At 45.4% G+C, this 20163-nt stretch overlaps 1 protein-coding gene across 2 annotated transcripts; it reads left to right on the forward strand.

The window, feature by feature from the left end:
• Nucleotides 1-19: 19 nt before the first annotated feature.
• Nucleotides 20-18624, forward strand: RAD51D (RAD51 paralog D). Of its 2 annotated transcripts, XM_077165153.1 has the most exons (12): nucleotides 20-283; nucleotides 522-1008; nucleotides 1517-1634; nucleotides 2047-2108; nucleotides 2292-2410; nucleotides 9192-9273; nucleotides 9527-9661; nucleotides 10192-10287; nucleotides 12249-12339; nucleotides 12428-12498; nucleotides 13243-13407; nucleotides 13580-18624. In XM_077165153.1, exons 3-12 carry the CDS (start codon nucleotides 1553-1555, stop codon nucleotides 13664-13666), a joined length of 990 nt encoding a protein of 329 aa, XP_077021268.1. In that variant the 5' UTR covers nucleotides 20-283; nucleotides 522-1008; nucleotides 1517-1552; the 3' UTR covers nucleotides 13667-18624. The 2 variants fall into 2 exon arrangements, with proteins under 2 accessions (XP_077021268.1, XP_077021269.1); XM_077165154.1 differs by lacking the exons at nucleotides 20-283; nucleotides 522-1008 and having other exon boundaries at nucleotides 1319-1634.
• The last annotated feature ends 1539 nt before the right edge of the window (nucleotides 18625-20163 follow it).

A 20163-nucleotide genomic window follows, 5' to 3' on the forward strand; every position in this document is an offset into this window, starting at 1 on the left:
TTGGAGAGTGTAACAATTAAGGGTTAGTCTTGCCTTACCTGGAGGTTGCTGCTGCCCAGCTCACTGTGAGGCCAGACCAAGGGCCAGCATGAGGAGTGGAGTAGAGTGAGGGGCTGGACTGCATGAGCTCTTATGACCCTGCCAGCTCTACATGGTTGCAGCAGACCTGCCCTTCTCTGAAGGTCTCAGGATTCTTAACACCCATGTCCTTCAGCGCATACTGTGTAGAAGGATAGTAGAGAAAGGAAAATGGGTGTGGAGAAAGGCAGCAGTGCCCTGGGAGGTAGGTAATGCTGGAACAAGACTCTGCAGGTGGGAGGCTTTATCTGTAGATGGTGAGGTGCTACACCCTGAAATCCTAGGCAGCGGGCTCCACCACGTCCAGGCGTGGAGGCATACGGAAAAAGCCCGGAAGGCTCATGGCTCACGTATGACCAAGTGAACCATGGTCTATTATGCTACAATAGAATATCTATTATTCTAGCATTATAGAATTTTAAATGTGTCCCTCTCTCCCCTAGGTGTCTTCATGTATGGAGTGGCAGTGGCTGTTGCTGCAGAGGGATGCAGAGATCAGCCACGCATCTTTACTCTTAAGAAAACCACTTTACGTTCGGAAACAGAGAACAGCTTTGAAGGAAGGGAAGGATAGATTCCAATAGTGAAAAGACACTGACTTTGCATAGGATGGTGGTGAAGAGTAAAGGTGTTCACAGATGTAAAATCTTATTTCTTTCAGCAATTAAACCAATGTAGTGGACACTTAAAAATACCAAATCATATTTTTTATTTTATATATTTAGGTTTTCTTTTTTCATAAAAAAGAAATTTGGAAAATTCAGAGAAGCTAGGGCACTCTCTTAGTATCAGTCATATAATATGTAACTAAATTAATTAATTAGATTCCTTTTCATTTTTTTTTCTCGCCTTCACTAAAATGTAAGCTCCCTGAGGGTAGGGGATTGTCCTCAGCGTTGAAACCGAAGCTAGCACATAGCTCACTGAAAGGTTTGTGGGTGTGTGTTAGGGGAGGGACTTGGGAAGGTAGAATCCGGCCGTAGAGCACGTGTTGTGCATGCTGGGCGACGTGTGGCCTGCTGTGCACAGGACGTCGTGAACTTCTATGAGTATGTGATACTAAGGTGGCGGTGGAGAGGGGTGCCGAGCCCGCGGGGCCGGATGATCTCCGCGCCAACCGCCCAGGGTGGCGGAGGCCGCGGTTCTGTCCCCGCGGCCAGCAGATGGTGCTGCAGGCCAGGCCCTTGCCGGGTGCGCGAACCTGGAAGCAGGAAGCGGCCGCGCAGAGCGTCCGGGGCGGGCGAGCGCTGCGCGCGGGAGTCCCCACCGGGTCGCGAAAGGGCGGGCTGTCCCCCTACCCGGGCCTCCGCCCCGCCTCCTACTTCCAGAACCCGCCCCGCCACAGCCCTTTTCAGAAAGCAGCGGCGGGGAGCGTCTGGGGAGGGCCTCGCGCTTCCCCACCCGACAGGCCCACCCCCTCTTTCCCGCTCCCTCCAAGCCCCGAAACTCGTGCTGTCCCAGGCCTACAGCGGACATGGGCGTGCTCAGGGCCGGGCTGTGCCCCGGCCTCACCCCGGAGATGGTCCAGCTTCTGAAGAGCCGCGGAATCAAGACAGGTGACCACCTGTGCGCGTTAATGCGCATGCCAGGGAGCCGAGTGTGAGTGTGCACCGGGGAGGGGTGTGGAAGTGTGTTCATGCCAGGGGCCCATGCGCTCCATCCGTAGTCGGGGCAGACCCACCGGGCCTGGTCATCTCTGCCCTGGCATAGCTGCGGGGCGCTTCCGTCACGTTTCTGGAGGGCCATTCCCCTCATCAGCCTTCTTGCCCTGTCTGAAGAAAGGTAGAACCCCTACAACGGGCCAGACACAGCGCCACCTGTTACTGCAGCTAAGCCTCCTCAGACAACCTGCTTTGAGAGTGAATTGTTACCCCTTTTTATTAGATGAGGAAAAGCCAAGTGGGAAGGTCCAGACTCTCCTTCCTGCCAATAAAACAAACTACACCTGTTTTTTTTTTTTTTTTCCAGTGGTGGACCTGGTTTCTTCAGACCTGGAGGAGGTAGCCCAGAAATGCGCTGTATCTTATAAGGTGAGCTAATGGTCCCCATCTCCAAATGTGGGTGTTTTTAGAGTCCATCCCTATGCAGAGATGGGCATGAGACCCCGGGATGACCCCTCCTGTGGGTGGTTCATTGCTGAGAAATTGTGGGCTGCTCTGGATTGAAGGGTCCCTGGCCAGATCCTGAGTGGACCCCCCCCCCCTCTTTGGCAGGCCCTGGTTGCCTTGAGGCGGGTGCTGCTGGCTCAGTTCTCGGCTTTCCCCTTCAATGGTGCTGATCTCTATGAGGAGCTGAAGACCTCCACTGCCATCCTCTCCACCGGCATTGGAAGGTGTGTATGTGTATTTGGGAACGAAGCTGCCTCTCAGCTCAGCTTTTGATCTTTGAGTCTAGAAGAAAACAGGATGTTTGCTTGTTTATTTCTTAGCAGTAGTGAGGACAGCATGGGCAGATGGGAAGGAAAGTGGTCAAGAATTGTGGTTTCACAACCTGGGTACTATTGACATTTTGGGCCAGATAATTATTTTGTATGGGGGCTGTATTGTGCATTGTTGAATGTTCAGCAGCATCCCTGGTTTTTATACCCTGGATATCAGTAGCACTCCTTCCAATAAAGACAGTCAGAAATATCTCCTGACATTACCAAATGTCCCCTGGGGGTAGGGGGCACAGAATCACCCCTTGGTTGAGAGCCACTGTCCTATAACCCAAGATGTCGATATTTCATTGTTGCTCAGCAGATTAGTTTCTGTCTGGCCCTGTCTTCCATTTCACTTAAGGGTAGAACAAGTGAGAACATGGCAGGACTAACATTTGCTGAGTGTCTAATGTGTGGCAGGCTTTGACTATAGGCTATATGCAACCTCCTCTGTTGCTAACCTACAAGTTAGTAAATATTAGCCCCACTTGGGTCTAACCCAAGGGCAGTGGTTGGGCTCACAATCTGGGGTGTTTGACCCAGAACTTGATCTTTCACCCTCCTCTGCAGCAGTAGGAAATGAGAGCACTTACCTAAGGGAGACATTACACTCTCCCATGTTGTTTGGATTCAGAAAGAGTTGGAAGATGAGAGCCATTTTGTGGCCAAGTGAGCCTGTATTAGTTAGATTCAGTTGTCAACTTGGCCAGGTGAGCATACCTAGTCTTGTTGCTGAGGACATAAGCCAATGGTACGTGAACCTCATCTGTTGCTAATTACATCTGCAGTCAGCTAGGAGGCATGTCTGCTGCAATGAGTGGCTGGTTTGACTTAATTGGCTGGTGTTTAAATGAGAGAACGCAACGTAGCACTGTCTAGCAGCTCGGCATTCCTCATCTCAGCACTAGCAGCTCAGCCCAGGCCTTTGGAGATGCAGAAAGAAGTCACCCCGGGGAAAGTTGTTGGAACCCAGGGGCCTGGAGAGAAGACCAGCAGAGACCATCTTGTGCCTTCCACGTAAGAAAGAACCTCAGTGGAAAGTTAGCTGCCTTTCCTCTGAAGAACCAACAAAATAAATCCCCTTTTATTAAAAGCCAATCCATCTCTGGTGTGTTGCATTCCGGCAGCTAGCAAACTAGAACAGAGCCTGACCTCTTTCCTGGCCTGTTTGTACAGATTTGATGAATAACTGTGCCACCCCAAACATCTTTGGATTGGTTTGGCCCTCATTGTTCCCATAACATGTCCTGTTGGCAAGGTTTTTGTAGTACAGTGCTTGCTCTCCCTGCTTATGGATCTGAATCTGTATTCATCAGGCACTGGCTGAGCCAAATGTGTGCCAGGCAACTGTGGTGAAGATACATATGTGAAGAACTCAAGGCTCCTGCTCTCAAGGAGAATGAGGTCTAGTGTGCGTGGGAGAAAAGCAGGCAACAGCTAGCAGTGCACCATGGTGAGCACAAGAGAGAGGGGGAAGCCTGCTTGTGCTCACCACGGTGTACTGCAGGGGAAGCATATAGGGAGGCAGCACCCAGGAGGGAGTGATTAACAGGAAGCAGAAGACAAGACTTTTGGCTTTGAGATCGTATAAAACATAGAGGAAGAATTTAGGGAGCAGTCCAGTGGTAAACTGGCAGGATTGCAGTTGCAGTGAGTTACCCAAGGGAGGTCAGTGTGGTTGAGGAAAGAGCTTTGCAAAGGAGGTGGGCCTCAGGCATTGAGGAACAATGGATGGCCTTTCACTGAGCCAGGTGCTGTAGTCAGCACTTCATGGTCGTTATTTCACTTACTCTTCGCAACCATTGGTGAGGGCATTATGATGAAAGTAATATTTTATAGATGAGGAAACTGGGACTCGGATTAAGTGATGTGCTCAAGATATTGCAGCTAGTAAGTGGCACATCAGGCCCTTGAAGTCACATCTGTCACGCTCCTAAATCTAAGAGCTTGGCACATCTGCTCCATTGCCCTCCTTGAGGTGGGAGGTGGAATCGTGAAAGTGGAGCTTTAGGCACGTGGGTAGAGATGTGCAGGGCAGATGGAGCTGGAGAGGGGTGTGGTGCTGCTGGTGGGGTGGGTGAGTCCAGTCCGGAGCAGATGACAGTGGAAGATGTGCTGACGAAGAAGCACAATGGGCCTTTACTACCAGGTGGAATGTAGGTGTGAAGAATCAAAGATGATCTAAGTTTCCGGCCTTTTTCACCATGTTCCCTGGACTGTTAGTGGATGTAGCTTTAAAATAGATGTTTTAAGATTAACCCAAGGAAAGCAGGCTTCTTTGTTGTAGTCTTCTCAGAGCCTTTTCTGCTGATGCGCAAATGTGAGTCTTCAGAAGGGGGCAAGAGCATGTAGCATGTCTTGGAGAAAGCTGGTAATCATTCAGGTGGTATTTGAATGAATGACTAAAAGCAAGTTCAGAGGGAAAGGGGGAGGATAATTTCCAGAAATCACTTGTATTCCAGGCGGTGATAAAACCCAGGCCTACTTCTGCTCCATGAAGCAGGTTGAGGCCTCTGGCCATATTGATGTTCCAAGTTACAGGTGATGGGGGGGTGCATTGGTCGGGAGGTCCTCTGATGGTAGGAGAGGTGGAAATGAAACACAGGTGAGAAGTCAGGACTGGGAAGGAGGATTTGGGAATCTCTTGTGAACTGATTCTTAAAGGCAAAGATGTGATTGATTCCCAGCTAGTGAGTTAAGGTCAGTGGTTCAATACTGCACATTAGAATTATTTGGGAAGCTTAAAAAGAAGTACAGATGCCTATGTCCCACTTCTAGAACTTCTGATTTAATTGGCCTAGATCGGTGGATCCCAAACATGTCTGTACATTAGAATCATCTGAGGAGTCTTAAACATGTCAAAGCCCAAACCTACCCTAGACTAAGTCACATTCTGTGACAATGGGACACAGACATCAGTATTTTTTTTTTTGAAGATTCCAGGTGATTACAATGTGCATATCTGGAACCAATTGATAGAGGCATCTTTTTTAAAATTCCTCTCTAATATGTAGTCATGATTGAGCAACTCTAGTCTAATAGTTTTCAAACTTGAGCATATTTCGGAAGCATCTAGAGGCCTTGTTGAAATGCAGGTGAGAATTTCTTTGCAGAGTTTCTCACTTACTCTGAGCTAGGGCTCCCAGGTGCTGCTGCTGCTTGTCTGGGGACCACACGGCCACAGCTGTGAAAGAACTGGGTTCCCTGATCTCACTGAGAGGATTGAGATTCAGGAGTGGCAGGGACTGGATGGAAGTGCTTATTGAACAGCAGAGATAGGGTGGGCACAATTATCCCAAGAAGCAGTAGGACTGTGGTGGTAACCAGGGTGTTTTGTCTGGCAGGGACCTGTAGCTATAATCATAGGATCACTAGAATTGAAACAGATGGCTGAGTGGTGGCTTCAGTTATGTACCCCACATTTAGTCATATTCTTGGTCTTACTCTATGGACCTGTGAGTTTGAACCCATTATAAATGGGATCTCCTTAAGAGGTTATTTTTAGTTAAAATACATTCAAGTGAGTGAGGTTCGTCTTAATTCGGGTTACATGGAGTCCTTTTTAGGTAGAAGAAATTCAGAAGTGGTGAGAGAAAGCCACGGGGTAGGGGAGAGAAGTCAGAAATCAGTGGAACCTGGAAGAGAAGGGAAAGGACATCACCACATGATGGAAAAGCCAAAGAACACAAGGATTGCTAAACCATCAGAATGCTATTGACCCCAGGAAGAAGCCAAAAAATTGACGTTGTTTAAGCCAACCCTTGATCATAACAGCCAGGAAACAAACAGGCTTAATGCTTGGCACATATGGAGAGGTCTTGGGAGGACTTCAAGAACCATTTCTGAGGCTGGAGCCCGTGGAGGTGATTGCATGGTTAGAAAAGGAATGTCAGAGGCACTGGTGTAGGCTGTGGTATAGGAGAAGTTTTCCATCCGCAGATTGGACAAGTTTGGAAGGGTAGTTGGTGACCTGCATCATGATGGTTCAGGGACAGAACTGGAGTGGGAATTCGCCATGTCTGAGGCTTCTCCTAGACTTCCATAGCCAGAGTGATGACAAGGCAGGAACTAAATAGCACCCTTGTGTCCCGCACTTATCTGGTAACATATTGTCTGCCTCCTATGTCTCAGGTACTCTGCTAGTGCTAGAGATACAACAGTGAGCAAGGCCCAATCCTTGCTCCCAAGGGCACTCTTGGCCTATTGGGGAAAACAAACAAAAATAAGCAACTAGAGAATACTTACAGACTCTTAAAACTAATAAGTGAGTTCAGCAGGGTCACAGGATACAAGATCACTATGTAAAAATCAATTGCCTTTCAATGGTCCCATTGCTGGGGCCTCCCACCTCCCTTACCTCTGTCTTTGTGAGAGTGCCTGCATGTCCTCTCACATGTGTTCTTAATACATTTTCTGCCTGCTTTTAAAAGAAATTAATTGCATTTCTATATACTGACAATGAACATGTGGAAACTGAAATGGAAAGTGTGGTGCTATTTACAATCACCCCAAAGAAAATAAAATACTTAGGTATAAATCTTACAAAGCATCAAAGGAGACCCAAATAAATGGAGAGAGATATCTTGTTTGTGGACTGGAAGACTCAATGTAGTAAAGATGTCAATTCTCCTCAAATTAATCTATAAGGTTAATGCAGTTCCAGCAATGCTTTTTTCTAGACAAAGCCAACTTTACTCTAGCAAATATGTGGAAAGGCAAAGGACCTAGAATAGCTGAAATAATCTTTAAAAAGGATAAAGTGGGAGAAATCACTGTACCCAGTAATAAGACTTACATCAAGCCGGTGTGGTATTGCTGGAGGGATAGGCACATCAATCAATGGAGCAGGCTAGATAACACAGAAATAGATCCACCCAAATAGGCCCAACTGATTTTGGTAAAGCACGAAAGCACTTTAATGAAGGAAATAAAGGCTTTTCACCAAATTGTGCTGGAGCTCTTGTGTGTCCATAGGCAAGAATAAATAAATAAACCTTGAACTAAGCCTTACACTTTATCTAAAAATGGACTCAAAACGAGTCACAGACTTAGATGTAAAATATAAAATTATCCAGCATTTCTTCCAAACATGGAAGAAAACCTTCAGGACCTTGGGATTGGCAAAAAGTTTTTAAACTTAATACCAACAGCATGATCCATAAAAGGAAAAATTGCTAAATCAGGCTTCATCAAAATTAAAGACTTCTGCTATGCAAAAGAAGATGAAAAAGACATGCTACAAATGGGAAAAAGTATTTACAAGTCACTTATTTGACAAAGGATTGATGTATAACTAGAATGTATAAACTCTCAAAATTCAATGGTAAAAGAACAGTCTAATTAGAAAATGGTTAGATAACATAAACTACCATTTTACCAGAAGACATACAGGTAACAAGCAGTTGAAAAGATGTTCAACATTATTATCTGTTAGGGAAATGCAAATGAAAACCATAGTGAAATATTACAATATGCTATCAGAATACCTAACATAAGAAATAGTGAAAATACCAAATGCTGGGTGAGGATGTGGAGAAACGAATACATTGCCAGTGGGAATGTAAAATGGAAAATAGTTTGGTAGTTTCTTATAAAAGTACTATTCTCTTGCCAAGTAATTGCTAGTCTTGGGCATTTATCCCAGAGAAATGAAAACTTAGGTTCACATAAAAATCTGTACAGGAATGTTCATAGAAGCTTTATTTGTAATAGCCCCAAACTGGAAACCACCAAAATGTCCATCATTGGGTGAACTGAAGAAACAAACTGGTACCATGGAATACTACTGGCAATGAAAAGGAATCAGAGGGTTCCTTTTCATGGGTGGTTTAGTGGTAGAATGCTCACCTGCCAGGGAGGAGACCTAGGTTTGATTCCCAGTCCACGCACCCAAAAAAAGGAAAAAAAAAGAAATGAGCTATTGATGCATGCAACAACTTAAATGGATCTCAAGGGAATGATACTGAGTGGAAAAAGCCCATCACAAAGTTTACATACTGTATGATGCTATTTATATAACATATTTGAAATAACGTAACAGAGATGGAGAACAGAATAGCGTTTGCCAGGGGGTTAGGGATTAGAGTTGGGTAGGAGGTGTGTGGCTATAAAAGGGTCCCATGAGGGAGGCTCGCGGTGATGGAACTGTTCTGTAACTCAGTTGTGGAGATGGTTACGCAAACCTACTTGTGTGATAGAATGGCATAGAACTTGACCCAGGCACATGCAAAGAAGAAAAGATAGCGCTGGTGAGATCTGAATAAGCTCTGTGAATTGTACCAAGGTCAGTTTTCTAGTTGTGCTCTTGTACCATAGTTATGCAAGACAGTACTATTGGAGGAAACCATGACTGAAGGATATATGGGTACACTTTTTCTTCTGCAACTATCTGTGAGTCTATAATTATTTAACAAAGAAAGACAAATTATGGGAAATGCTACTAAGGAAACTCACAAAGGGTTGAGTTGGAGCACATGGAGCATGAAAGGAGGACCTTTGGGGAGGTGATGATTAAACTGAGGGCAGAAAGCTGAAGTGAGGAAGGACCTGAGGAAGAGCATTTAGCCCTGCCAGAGATGTCTGAACTGCCTCTGGACAGAACCAGTGCATGGAAGGAATGTCTTGCTTTTCTTGTTGCCTGATCCTCCCCTCCCAACCCTCTGGATTGACTTTCTTCTCTCTCTTCTGCCATCAGCCTGGACAAATTGCTTGATGCTGGTCTCTATACTGGAGAAGTGACTGAAATTGTAGGAGGCCCAGGTAGCGGCAAAACCCAGGTACACGTGAGGCCAGTAACCAGGATGCATGCGGGAGGTGGATGCATAGCCCTGGATCCCTGTGGGGGCTTCTGCCAGCCTGCTTGTAGATACAAAGCTTAGAAGGGAAAAGATGAGGAGTGGGGAGGGGGACTGGAGTTGGCCTATGGGTGTTACTGGAATCTGCAAGATTTAGTGGGGAGCTTCTGTTCTAGGGCTTCTCTGAGGGCTCAAGTTGATCTATGCCCCACCCCCTACCCCGGTCTCTACTCAGATTTGTCTGTATGTGGCTGCAAATGTGGCCCACAGCCTACAGCAGAACATCGTATACATTGATTCCAATGGAGGACTTACAGCCTCCCGCCTCCTCCAGCTGCTTCAGACCAGGACCCAGGATGAAGAGGAACAGGTAAAGGGCAGGAGGGTTGGGCTCCTTTGAGGTTCTGATTCTAAAATACTCCATCATACCTTACATTGCAAGAATCTTGGCTTTTGGGGTGGATGGCTGCTTCTTGCTTTATAACATACTATACTACCAATACTTCCTGTCTTCTTCTAACTTCCTCTGTTAATTCCTTTATCCCAGCTTGGATGCTATGCACAGTTTCTTCCAGGAAACCCTCCCACCTAGGCATACCCTAAATCAGGGCCAGCAAACGACTAGAGTCTGTTCAGAGCCCATTTCTTGCCCACGGCAGACATCCTAACCAATCTTATCAAACTCTTTTATCCTGAACCAAGACTCGGCTTTACACCTCAGCCCCCAGACAACCACTTCTGGGAGAACTGGCATGTGAGACAGAGCCCATTTGCCATCCTGGATCTAAGTTCTTGCTTCTAGCTGTCTGTCCTTCTCAGCTTTAAATCCTTCTTCATCTCTTTTCCCAACAGCTTGCTTTATCTTATGCATAGCACTGGTTTTCTTTCCCACTCCTTCAGGCAGGAGCTCTCCAGAGGATCCAGGTGGTGCATGCATTTGACATTTTCCGGATGCTGGATGTACTGCAGGACCTCCGAGGATCTCTGGCCCAGCAGGTGAGCATGCTGGTCTGCCTTTCCTGCTATACCCAGCTTGCCAGGTGCTTTCTGAATGTGGGCAGATGCCCTGCTACAGACTCTGTTTGGAAATGCATATGTACAATCTGGTGAAACCAGCTGTTTTTCCACTCCCGGGGTGGAACTCCTTACTGCCTCATTGTTTATATGTCCATCTTCCCCCTCTAAGCCCCTTGAATGCAAAGATTATATCTTATTCATTGCTGCATTTTCCACCAGGTCAGTTAGGAATACTTTCAGCTGCAAGTAACCGAGCCTATCTGACAGAGACTTGAACCCTTTGCCCTCTTAGTCTGGTGACTGGCCATGAATCAGACAGCAGGAAGGTCAAGGATGATGTAAAAGACAGACCAGATAATCCTAAATATCTAAAACTTTGCCAAAGTGAAGTGGAAACAGAAACAGCAAGTGAATTAGATAGAAGAAGTAAGGGAAAAGAGAAGGGCAGCATCAAGGACAGTTTAGGCCCACAGAGACTAGGAGAATGGTGATGCTTCTGTAGAGACAAAAAGTATGGTTTTCACAGAGAGTATCAGGATTCTTTTTAGAGAAGGAACTGCCTTTATTTGGATCCTTGTTAGATATGGAATATGAGACCCTGGAGGCACGATCTAGAAGGAGACAATAAAGTGTATAGAAGGCCAGGCATAGGAAGTGAGGGATTTGGGGGTAGAAGCAGGAGAGGGAGAAGAGGGAAGAGGGTCAGTGTTCTACCTTGCTAGCTGCTGGAATGCAATATAACAGAAATGGAACAGCTTTTAAAAGGGGGAATTTATTAAGTTGCTAGTTTATAGTTCTAAGGGGACATGAAAATGTCCCAATTAAAGCAAGTCTACAAAAATGTCCAAATTAAGGCACCAACAAGAGGTTACCTTTGCTCAAGAAAGACCGATGAAGTTCAGGGTTTCTCTCTCAACTGGAAAGGCACATGGTGAACATGGCGGTGTCTGCTAGTTTTCTCTCCAGGCTTCTTGTTTCATGAAGCTCCCCCAGGACGTTTTCTTCTTCATCTCCAAAAGTCTCTGGCTGCGTGGGCTCTCAGGGTTCTTGTTGCTCTTGTGACTTTCTTGTCGTTTTCTCTCTCTCTCCAAAATGCTTCCGCTTTTAAAGGATTCCAATAAACTAATGAAGACCCACCTGGAATGGGTGGAGTCACATCTCCCTCAGTCCAGGTTAATACCCACAATTTGGTGAGCCACATCCCTGTGGAGATAATCTAATCAAGTTTCCAACATACAATACTGAATAGGGTTTAAAAGAAATGGCTGGGGGTGGTGCAAGGGTAGTTCAGTGGTAAAATTCTCTACTTCCATGTGGGAGACCCGGGTTCAATTCCTGGCCCATGCACTTCCAAAAAAACCAACAAACAAGCAGAACAAACAAGCAAAAAACAAACAAAAATTCAACAAGTGGTGCTGCAGAAATGGGATACTTACTTGGGAAAATAATGAAATGTGACCCCGCCATATAGCATACAAAAAAAAGGGGAAAAAAAGAAACAGCTGACTCCACATGATGGATCAGGATTAAAACATAGCTTTTCTAGGATACATAAATCCTTTCAAACCAGCACAGTCAGAAAAGGAAAAAGAGACCCCACAAAACAGTGGGAGGCTCGATGTGAAGACAGGGATGGCCCCTGAGAAAGTCCATGACCAGAGAGAGACAGGCCCCTGAAGAATGGGGATTTCTGCAATTTAATTTTAGTGTTTTTATGATGTTGTCTTGTGATTTAACCCCACTCTCTCCATCCAGGTCTTCAGTAAAGTCTGCTATCCATGCAAAAAAAAAAAAAAAAAGCTGAAATTGGTGACATGTGCAGCTGTATTTGGATGGGGGGAGGTTATTTCTTGGCAGTTTCTAGAGGCACAAGGAGCTTATCCTGTAACGGGTGCCCCCTTGAGGCCAACTGGTTCATGGCACTTGTTCCCCCTCCCCAGGTGACAGGTTCTTCAGGGATCGTGAAGGTGGTGGTGGTGGACTCGGTCACCGCAGTGGTCTCCCCACTTCTGGGAGGTCAGCAGAGGGAAGGTGAGTGGTGTGGCAGAGCCTGGGGTCAGGGGGACGTGATCTGGCCTCCCAGCTCTGGGGTCTACCCTCCCTTGTGCTTCTCCCTCAGGCCTGGCCCTGATGATGCAGCTGGCCCGAGAGCTGAAGACCCTGGCCCGGGACCTGGGTGTGGCCGTGCTGGTGAGGAAGCCCACTCAGCTGGCTCTGCCCTGGCTCACCCCTGATACCTGGGCTTCCCAGCGGGAGGAGAGGACCTCAATTCCTAATTGTAGTTCTGTTTTCCTTAAACAACAGCTTCTGAGCTCCCAAAGTAGTCCCTCTTAGAAGAGGGTTCCAACCGTCTCTGGGTCACTCAGGACTCTGGACTACAAGAGGGTGGCGTCTTCAACAGCCAAGGGAATCAGTGACAGCCTTGTTTTCCTTTTTACTTTTAAAGTAACTTTTCTGCTTATAGAGTAACTTTTTTGAAGTCTGGGTGCTTCTCATTGAAAGGGTAAAAATAATTAAATATAAAGATTAGAGTCTGTAATCTATCCCTGCATCCACAGTGATCACATTAATATTTTGATGTATTTCCATATTGTCTTCTTTCCATTTGTATATATGGGCTGGTGGACCTGGGCTCAGGATGCCTGTCTGTTGGGTTAGAGCCCAGCCACTGCCTTCCTGTTCTGTTTAATCCCAGACTCATGCTCCATTGCCTTCTGGTTGGGGTTAGGCCTGAGACATTGTGGCTTGGTGGAAAATGATGGGCACAAGTTAGGAGGCCTGAGTTCTAGTTTGAGACCTGCTATAGATAAGTTATGACAAGTCATGTCTCCGTACTGGACCTCAGTTTTCCTATCTATAAAGCAAGGCAGTAAGAATAGATGTCCTCTCTAAAAGCAGTATGGATCTTTGAGTTCTTGATTCTTTCTGCTGCAGGTGACCAACCATGTGACCCAAGACAGGGACAGTGGGAGGCTCAAACCTGCCCTCGGACGCTCCTGGAGCTTCGTGCCCAGCACCCGGGTTCTTCTGAGTGTTGGCGAGGGAGCAGGAGCATCAAGCAGCCAGCGCATGGTGTACCTGACCAAATCTCCCCGTCAGGTGAGCCAGCCCCAGGGGGAAGCTGGTAATTTGGTCAACTGAGGGTGGTTTCCCTGCCAATATATGTCTTATAGAGGAAACCTCAGATGCTGAGACCCTGAAACAAAAGAGATTACTCCTTTGGGTTGCTTAACTCAAAACCTTATCCTCCCTCTCTTGTCTTTTCTTTCAGCCTACAGGAGTCCAGGAGATGGTAGACATTGGGATCTGGGGGACTCCAGAGCAGAGCCCAAGGTTGGAGGGTCAAGATCATATATGACTAGTGCTGTTGACTGGGAAAGGGGGAAGCATCCTCATCTATGAAAATAAAAAGGAAATTCCTTGAGCCCCAGAGCCAACTTCCCTGCCAGTAATGGCTGCTGCTCCTTGCCGCCCAGCACTTTTACTGAAGTTGGAGCTCTCAGGCTGGGCAGAAGATTCCTGGACGTCCTCAAGAGCAGGAAGTGACTTTGCAATATTCTCGGCTTTACTCCCTGTGGGAGCATACAGAGTCACAGGCAAGAGGGGATGCTACAGTGGAAGGACCCAGAAATTCATGCCGGTGCCAAATTTTTTTCTCTTGTTTCTGTTATGTATGTTTCCAATGGAATCTGAGTCTACCTTGGAGTGGGGCATTTCTGAAGAGGCATGCTAGCAACTGGTTTGTTGCCCTGAACGTCACTCTCTGATCTCATCCCTCCATCTTGCAAGGGATTGAGCCATGAAGCCTCTGGCTTGCCTTTGCTCCTATTTTATTTTTTGCTTCCATTTTTCATCTGTAAGATGAGACTCCCTTTCTCTTAGTTCTCTCCCTGAGTTGCTGGGTAGAAATTATCCCATAAATGCAAAGCTCTTCCTCATCTATGTCCTCTTTAAAAAATAAAAAGGAAATTCCTTGAGCCCCAGAGCCACCTAATTTCCCCCTAGATGGTTGTTTTACAGTTTCCCCCCAGAAATGGTCATTCTTTTTCTCTTGCTGCTTTGGTTTCATATACTTGCAGGCGCCACAATGATTAGGTGAGAACCTCAGCTTGCCGCAGTCCCAGGGATATAATTTAACAGGAGGGGAGGATGTGACCTGCTCTTGGTGAATCCAGTCGTGAGTTTAATATGCACGGTGCCCTGCGGGGCCCCTCCACAATATAGGGTAACCAGAGGTGCTGAACCCTGGTCTTGCCCATAAACAGGCAGAGGAGAATTTGCACAGCAAATAGAGCCAGCTGAGAAAATTGATGCTGGCGTAAATAATACATAGCCAATCCAGCCCTTTATGCAGAAATCATTGTTGGTGGCTTTGAGGTGCAATATAATTACACCTCTCTTCCTGCCAGCTGTACCATAGCTTAGTGCCCGACTGTATGAAATAACCCCCCTGTCTGTTACCAGCACTGTGGCCATTTGTCTGAGGGCTGTAACCCTGGCTAGAAGTGGAGAATGATGCCAGGGGAGGGGAAATAAAAGGCAAAGTGGAGAACTTACTGGGATTGTTTACTGATCGCATGTTGTTTTTTTTTTTTTTAAAGGAAGGTCATCTGTCTTGGTTAGAAAGCCTGTTGTGTAATTAATTAGTTGTGTCTCAGCTGCAGGAAAAGGGGACAGTGTTACAGGCAAAATATATGACATTAAGAGATGGTAACGCAGCAGGGGCAGAAGCAAGAAGCGTAGAGGATTGGGCTCCAGGGTATCTGAGTGAGGATGGGGCTGGTGAGCCCAAGACTGGAGGAACCTGACACTTGCTTTTACAGTTGCCCCCAGGAAAAATTAATCTTTAGTAATTTTATTCTAGCTCTAGAGATTTTATTCTGGATGGATGAGTGGTTGGCACGTTCCTGCAACCATAGTAGGAGGCTAATAGGTTAAGTTACAAATGGCAAATCCCTTCCACCCTTGGTACCATTTGGGTTTGAATCGATGGCATATATCATAACAGCATTCTTTTTGTAGAGTTCAGCTATTTGCAGCATTGGTCTTTCTCTCTACAGAACTCCAGTCAGTTGGAGATGGCATTCAGAATGGAGCCTGGTTGCCATCTCTGCCCCAGGCAGATCAGCCATGTTTCCTGCATGTGGGAACGCAGGTGCTCTGTACCTGACTTAGGACCCTAGAATAACACAGTTTGAGAGGCCCATAAAGATCATCTGGCCTATCCAAAATAGAGGTGGACACTGAGGTTCAAAGAGAGGAAGTGACAGTTCCAGTGGTGGAATGGGGGCTGGAATGCAGGATTCCTGACTTCTAGGCCAGGACTCTTTCTTTGCTGCCTTTAATTTGCCAGTCAGCACAGTTTTACCCCTGCTGGGGCCTTACTCCAGCTGATGGTGCTACAGCCCTCATCCAGGTGGCCACTCTGGCCAGGGGAAGATGTTTTGTTCACTGCTGCTCCAGCCCACATGACATTCCTGCAGAACCTTGGCTCTTAGCACTCACTTCCTTCTTTGACTTTACTCTTAGACCAGGGCCATATCTCACATGCTGCTACTGCACACTCCATCCTGGGCTTATTGCACTGTGCAGTTCCCTCACTAGGTCTTGGGCAGACTCTCCTCCCCATCTGCCTGTTGCTCCCTTTGCTTTAGTATCTGCCCTTGTCCACCCCCAGTATCTCTGGTGCAACCCTATCCTGATATCCTTTTTTTTTTATGCCTCAGCTACAGGCTAGATAGATGTTTATAATATCCCCCTCCCCATCACACTTAATTTAAGGCTGTTTATGAGCCCAAGAACACTTTAAGGACTCTCACGTAAATTTTTCTCTGGCCCTTTCCATGTTATGGGAGCTCAGTAAATGTTAAATAAAAGAATGTGTGGGCCTTAGCATTTAAGATGGCAATGGAGAAATGAAGGACTGTTTTCCCTTGATCTAGATAGTCATTGATCCCCTAGAGTCTCTCTGTTCCGTATCTTTCTATAGAGGACTATTATTATGCCCTTCATTTGACATTAGACAAAATTAATGTTGAGTCCATACTATGTACTAGCATTTGATGCTCCAAGTGACCTTAGGACGGGCATTTAGACTTCCGAAGACTCTCCCAGGCAAAAAGTCTATGTATCATTGAGGCTGCTCTCCTGCAGGTAACAAAACCCGACTCAAAGAGGCTTAAATCATAAGCTTTGTTATCTCTTATAACATGAAGTCCAGGGTTGGTTAACTCAGTGCTTTGGGTCCTCCCATCTTTCTGCTCTGCTCTGCTATTGTGCTGGCTTAGTCTTCAAGCTAGTTGCCCTCATCAAAGCCTGGCTGCCGCCATTCTGAGTATCAGTTAGATGTGACAATATCTACAGACAGAAAAAGGATTACCTCCTGGTTATGTTCCTTTAAGAACAAGAAAATCTCAGAACTTCCCCAGCCGAGGCAGATTTCCTTTATATCATTGGCACAGAATTACTTCTTGTATCCATGTTTGCATCAGTAACTAGCGAGGAAATAAGACCAGCACCATGATTGGCTCCGGCCAACTGGGAAATAGCCCTGGGGTTGGGGCTGGGATCAGCCTTTCCTGAGGCACATGCTGTGGTCACGGGAAGGAAATAAGGATTCTGTTGAAAAGGAGGAAGGAGGAGTGTATGTGGAGGAATCAGATGTTGTGTGGGCAACCACTAGGGTTGCCATAGTTCTTTAGGCAGGTATATCAGGCCTTCTTATTTATGCTCAGGCCCTTTAAACACATTTCGTTTAGACCTTTGAACATCTTCGTGATGGAATCATTTTATTTTACAGTCAGTAAATGGGAGCTCAGTGAGGTTAAGGACACCAAGCTAGTAAATGGCTTTGGAATCCAAACTTGAATCTATCTGATTCCAAACCCTACTCTCTGTCCTCAAACCGCCTCTGGCTGTGAATATGTAAATGTTTCAATAAATTTATTTTTCATAACCCTCCCCACCCCCAATAGCTGCAGAGGCTACGTCTCCCAACATCTTTCAGCTTAGCTTACCATAAAAAACTGCATCAGAGATAACGCTTTATCAGCTTTTTCTGATTTCCCTCAGGGAAGTTATAAGAAAGAATGAAAAACACTTGGAGAAGGGAGAAATCATTAGTTATTAAAGAGAATAGTTGGTTCAGGGGGAATTAAAGCTGAATAAGAAACAACAGGGTCTATGGGTACCTGAGATGTGAACTGGGAGAAGATAAGGGAATTAGATACGTATCTTGCTAGGTTTTTGCTGTGTTCTGGAGTTGAACTGGGGAGAGTTAAAACTATACAACTCTGTGTGTTGGGGATAGGCATTAGAGAAAGCTTTGGTACATGGTTGGAGTATATTATTAGTCAAAAGTAACAAAGATGCTTTTCCTCATTTTTTCTTATCTTATTCCACCAGCTAGACTAACTTCAGTACTATGTTTGATAGAAGCAACAATTGCTGCCATCCTTGTCTTGTTCCTGACTTGAGTGGGCTGTTTCCAATACTGTATTAAGAAAGATGTTTTCTGTGCCCCGTCATTGCCTTTATCAAGTTAAAGACCTTGTTGCACTTCGTATCAGTCCTGAAGAGAGAGTCCAGGTATTGGCTGTTAACATATGCTGTGCAAAGTTCTCTTTCCCAGCTGGTGGAAAGTCCACACCTGGAGCTGTACACCTGGACATGAGCCACTGCCCAATTTTTACTCCTTGAGTAGCTCTTAAATCCTAACTTTCCCCTGGCCTCTCCTTTGTAATTTCTTGGTATATTAGCCTCAGTTTAAGTTTCTGTTTTGTTAAAAACAGGGGCCTGTGTTGAAAAAGATACTGTGCCGGTTTGAATCTATTGTGGACCCCAGAAAAGCCATGTCCTTTAATCCTCATTCAGTATTGCTGGGTGGGAGCTTTTTGATTGTTCCCATGGAGATGTGGCCCACCCAATTGTGGATGGTAACTTCTGATTAGATGATTTCCATGGAGATGTGTCTCCACCTATTCAAGTTAGGGTTGCTTATTGGAGCCCTTCAAGAGGGAACCATTTTGGAAAAAGCTTTCGAGTTCCTGCAGCCAAAGACCTTGGAGATAAGAAAGAAAACGTTCCCCAGGGAGCGTCATGAAACAAGCCTGGAGAGAAAGCTAGCAGACATCTGCCATGTTTGCCATGTGCCTTTCCAGTTGAGAGAGAAACCCTGAACGTCATCGCCCTTCTTGAGGCAAGGTATTTTCTCCTGGATGGCTTAGTTTGGACATTTCTATAGCCTTGCTTTAATTTGGACATTTTCACGGCTCTAGAACGTGTAAACTTGGAACTTAATAAATCTCCCTTTTTAAAGCTGTTCCATTTCTGTTATATTACATTCAATCAGTTTTCAAACTAGAACAGATACTTAGTCAAGGAAAAAGATTTTTATATCTCAATTAGTTTGGTTTTAGCTCTGAATACTTGCAATATGACATTGGATGAATAACTTAGCCTCTTTATACCCCAGTTTTATCCACCATTAAATGGAGAAGTAATACCTTTGCAGAGTTGTTTTGGGGTCACATAACTTATGTAAAACATTGGATACTTTTCTAGGTATATAATAGTTACTTGGTCTCCTATTGTAAGGAGTATGGTGCCTGGGAGATACTAGTGGCAGCTTCCTTCTGTCCAGGCAGGGCCAGCTTCATGGTAATGTGACTAGAGCAGGTTGCAAGGGACCCTGTACTTAGAAGGTCCCATGCTTGGCTTAATGTTCTGCCCTTTCTGACTTGAAATCTCAACACTTTTTGAACAAGGGGCCCTGCATTTTGCACTGTACCCTGCAGATTATGTACAGCAATGGGCCTGTCCAGGGGTGAGTGGAGTTCTAGTACTGGCCCTTCCTTTTTGGAAAATATCCTACACTGATTTCTTGAGAACAACTCCCTCGGAATAACCTTCCAAAGAAAAATAAGGCTTTGTGTCCTGGATATATTCACATTCAACTCTTCCATTCTGGGGTAACCAATATACCTTCTCAGAAATGAATACCCTATGTTTTACAGAATTTATAAGGTCCAGGAATGTCAGGGAAGATTGATAAAGTTGAACAAAGGTTAACGGATTTTGGAATTGGAAAAGATCTGAGCTCAAAATCTTGCTGGGGGTGGGGGGTGGGGTGGTGAGGGTGGTGCAAGTATAATACAGTGGTAGAATTCTCAGCTGCTATGTGGGGGACCTGGGCTTGATTCCCAGCCCATGCACTTCCCAAACAAACAACAAACCAGACAGACAAAAAAATTCAACAAATGGTGCTGTAGTAAGGGGACATGGAAAAAGAATGAAATGTGACCCCTGCCATATAACATACAAAAAAAAAAAATCTTGCTCGACCCTTTCTGGCTGGGTTGCTTGGAAGGTAATGTCATAATATCATTGGTAAAATCTATTTTGCAGGAGAATTATCTTTTCCTTATTGGTAAAATGTATTCCTTGGGGGAATTAAACAGTCAATTTATGTAAAGTACCTTTTACAGAGAGTCTGGCACATAGTAGGTTCTCAGTCACCATTAATTCTTCTCCTGGCTCTTGCCAGAAGTAACTAAACAAATCAGGGCTCTAGGACTTTCAAGACATGCTGCTGCTAATAAAAGAAATAACGTGATTTATTTCTTTACTACTGTTTGGGGAAAGGCCTGTGCTTCATAAATATGTATTAGAAAGTACTTAGCAAATGAGTAGAAATAATAAAAATATGTCAAAGTAAACAGCTCCTATAAATATGTCACTTGGTAGACAAATTAGTGCTTTATTACTACTAAATACTATTGCCTGGCGAAAAGGATTCCAGATTACTTGCACAATGGGTACATTATTGAGCGCCTTTGTGGAAGGGCACGATAAAGA

The sequence above is a fragment of the Tamandua tetradactyla genome, chromosome 6 (assembly GCF_023851605.1).
Source record: "Tamandua tetradactyla isolate mTamTet1 chromosome 6, mTamTet1.pri, whole genome shotgun sequence".
Classification (NCBI taxonomy): domain Eukaryota; kingdom Metazoa; phylum Chordata; class Mammalia; order Pilosa; family Myrmecophagidae; genus Tamandua; species Tamandua tetradactyla.

Bases quoted from the DNA above. Each gene is read 5' to 3' on its own strand.
- RAD51D (XM_077165153.1), top strand. From the start codon at position 1,553: ATGGGCGTGCTCAGGGCCGGGCTGTGCCCCGGCCTCACCCCGGAGATG. The intron at 9,274-9,526 runs GTACACGTGAGG...GTCTCTACTCAG, and splicing joins CAGGTAGCGGCAAAACCCAG to ATTTGTCTGTATGTGGCTGC. The intron at 10,288-12,248 runs GTGAGCATGCTG...CCCCCTCCCCAG, and splicing joins GAGGATCTCTGGCCCAGCAG to GTGACAGGTTCTTCAGGGAT.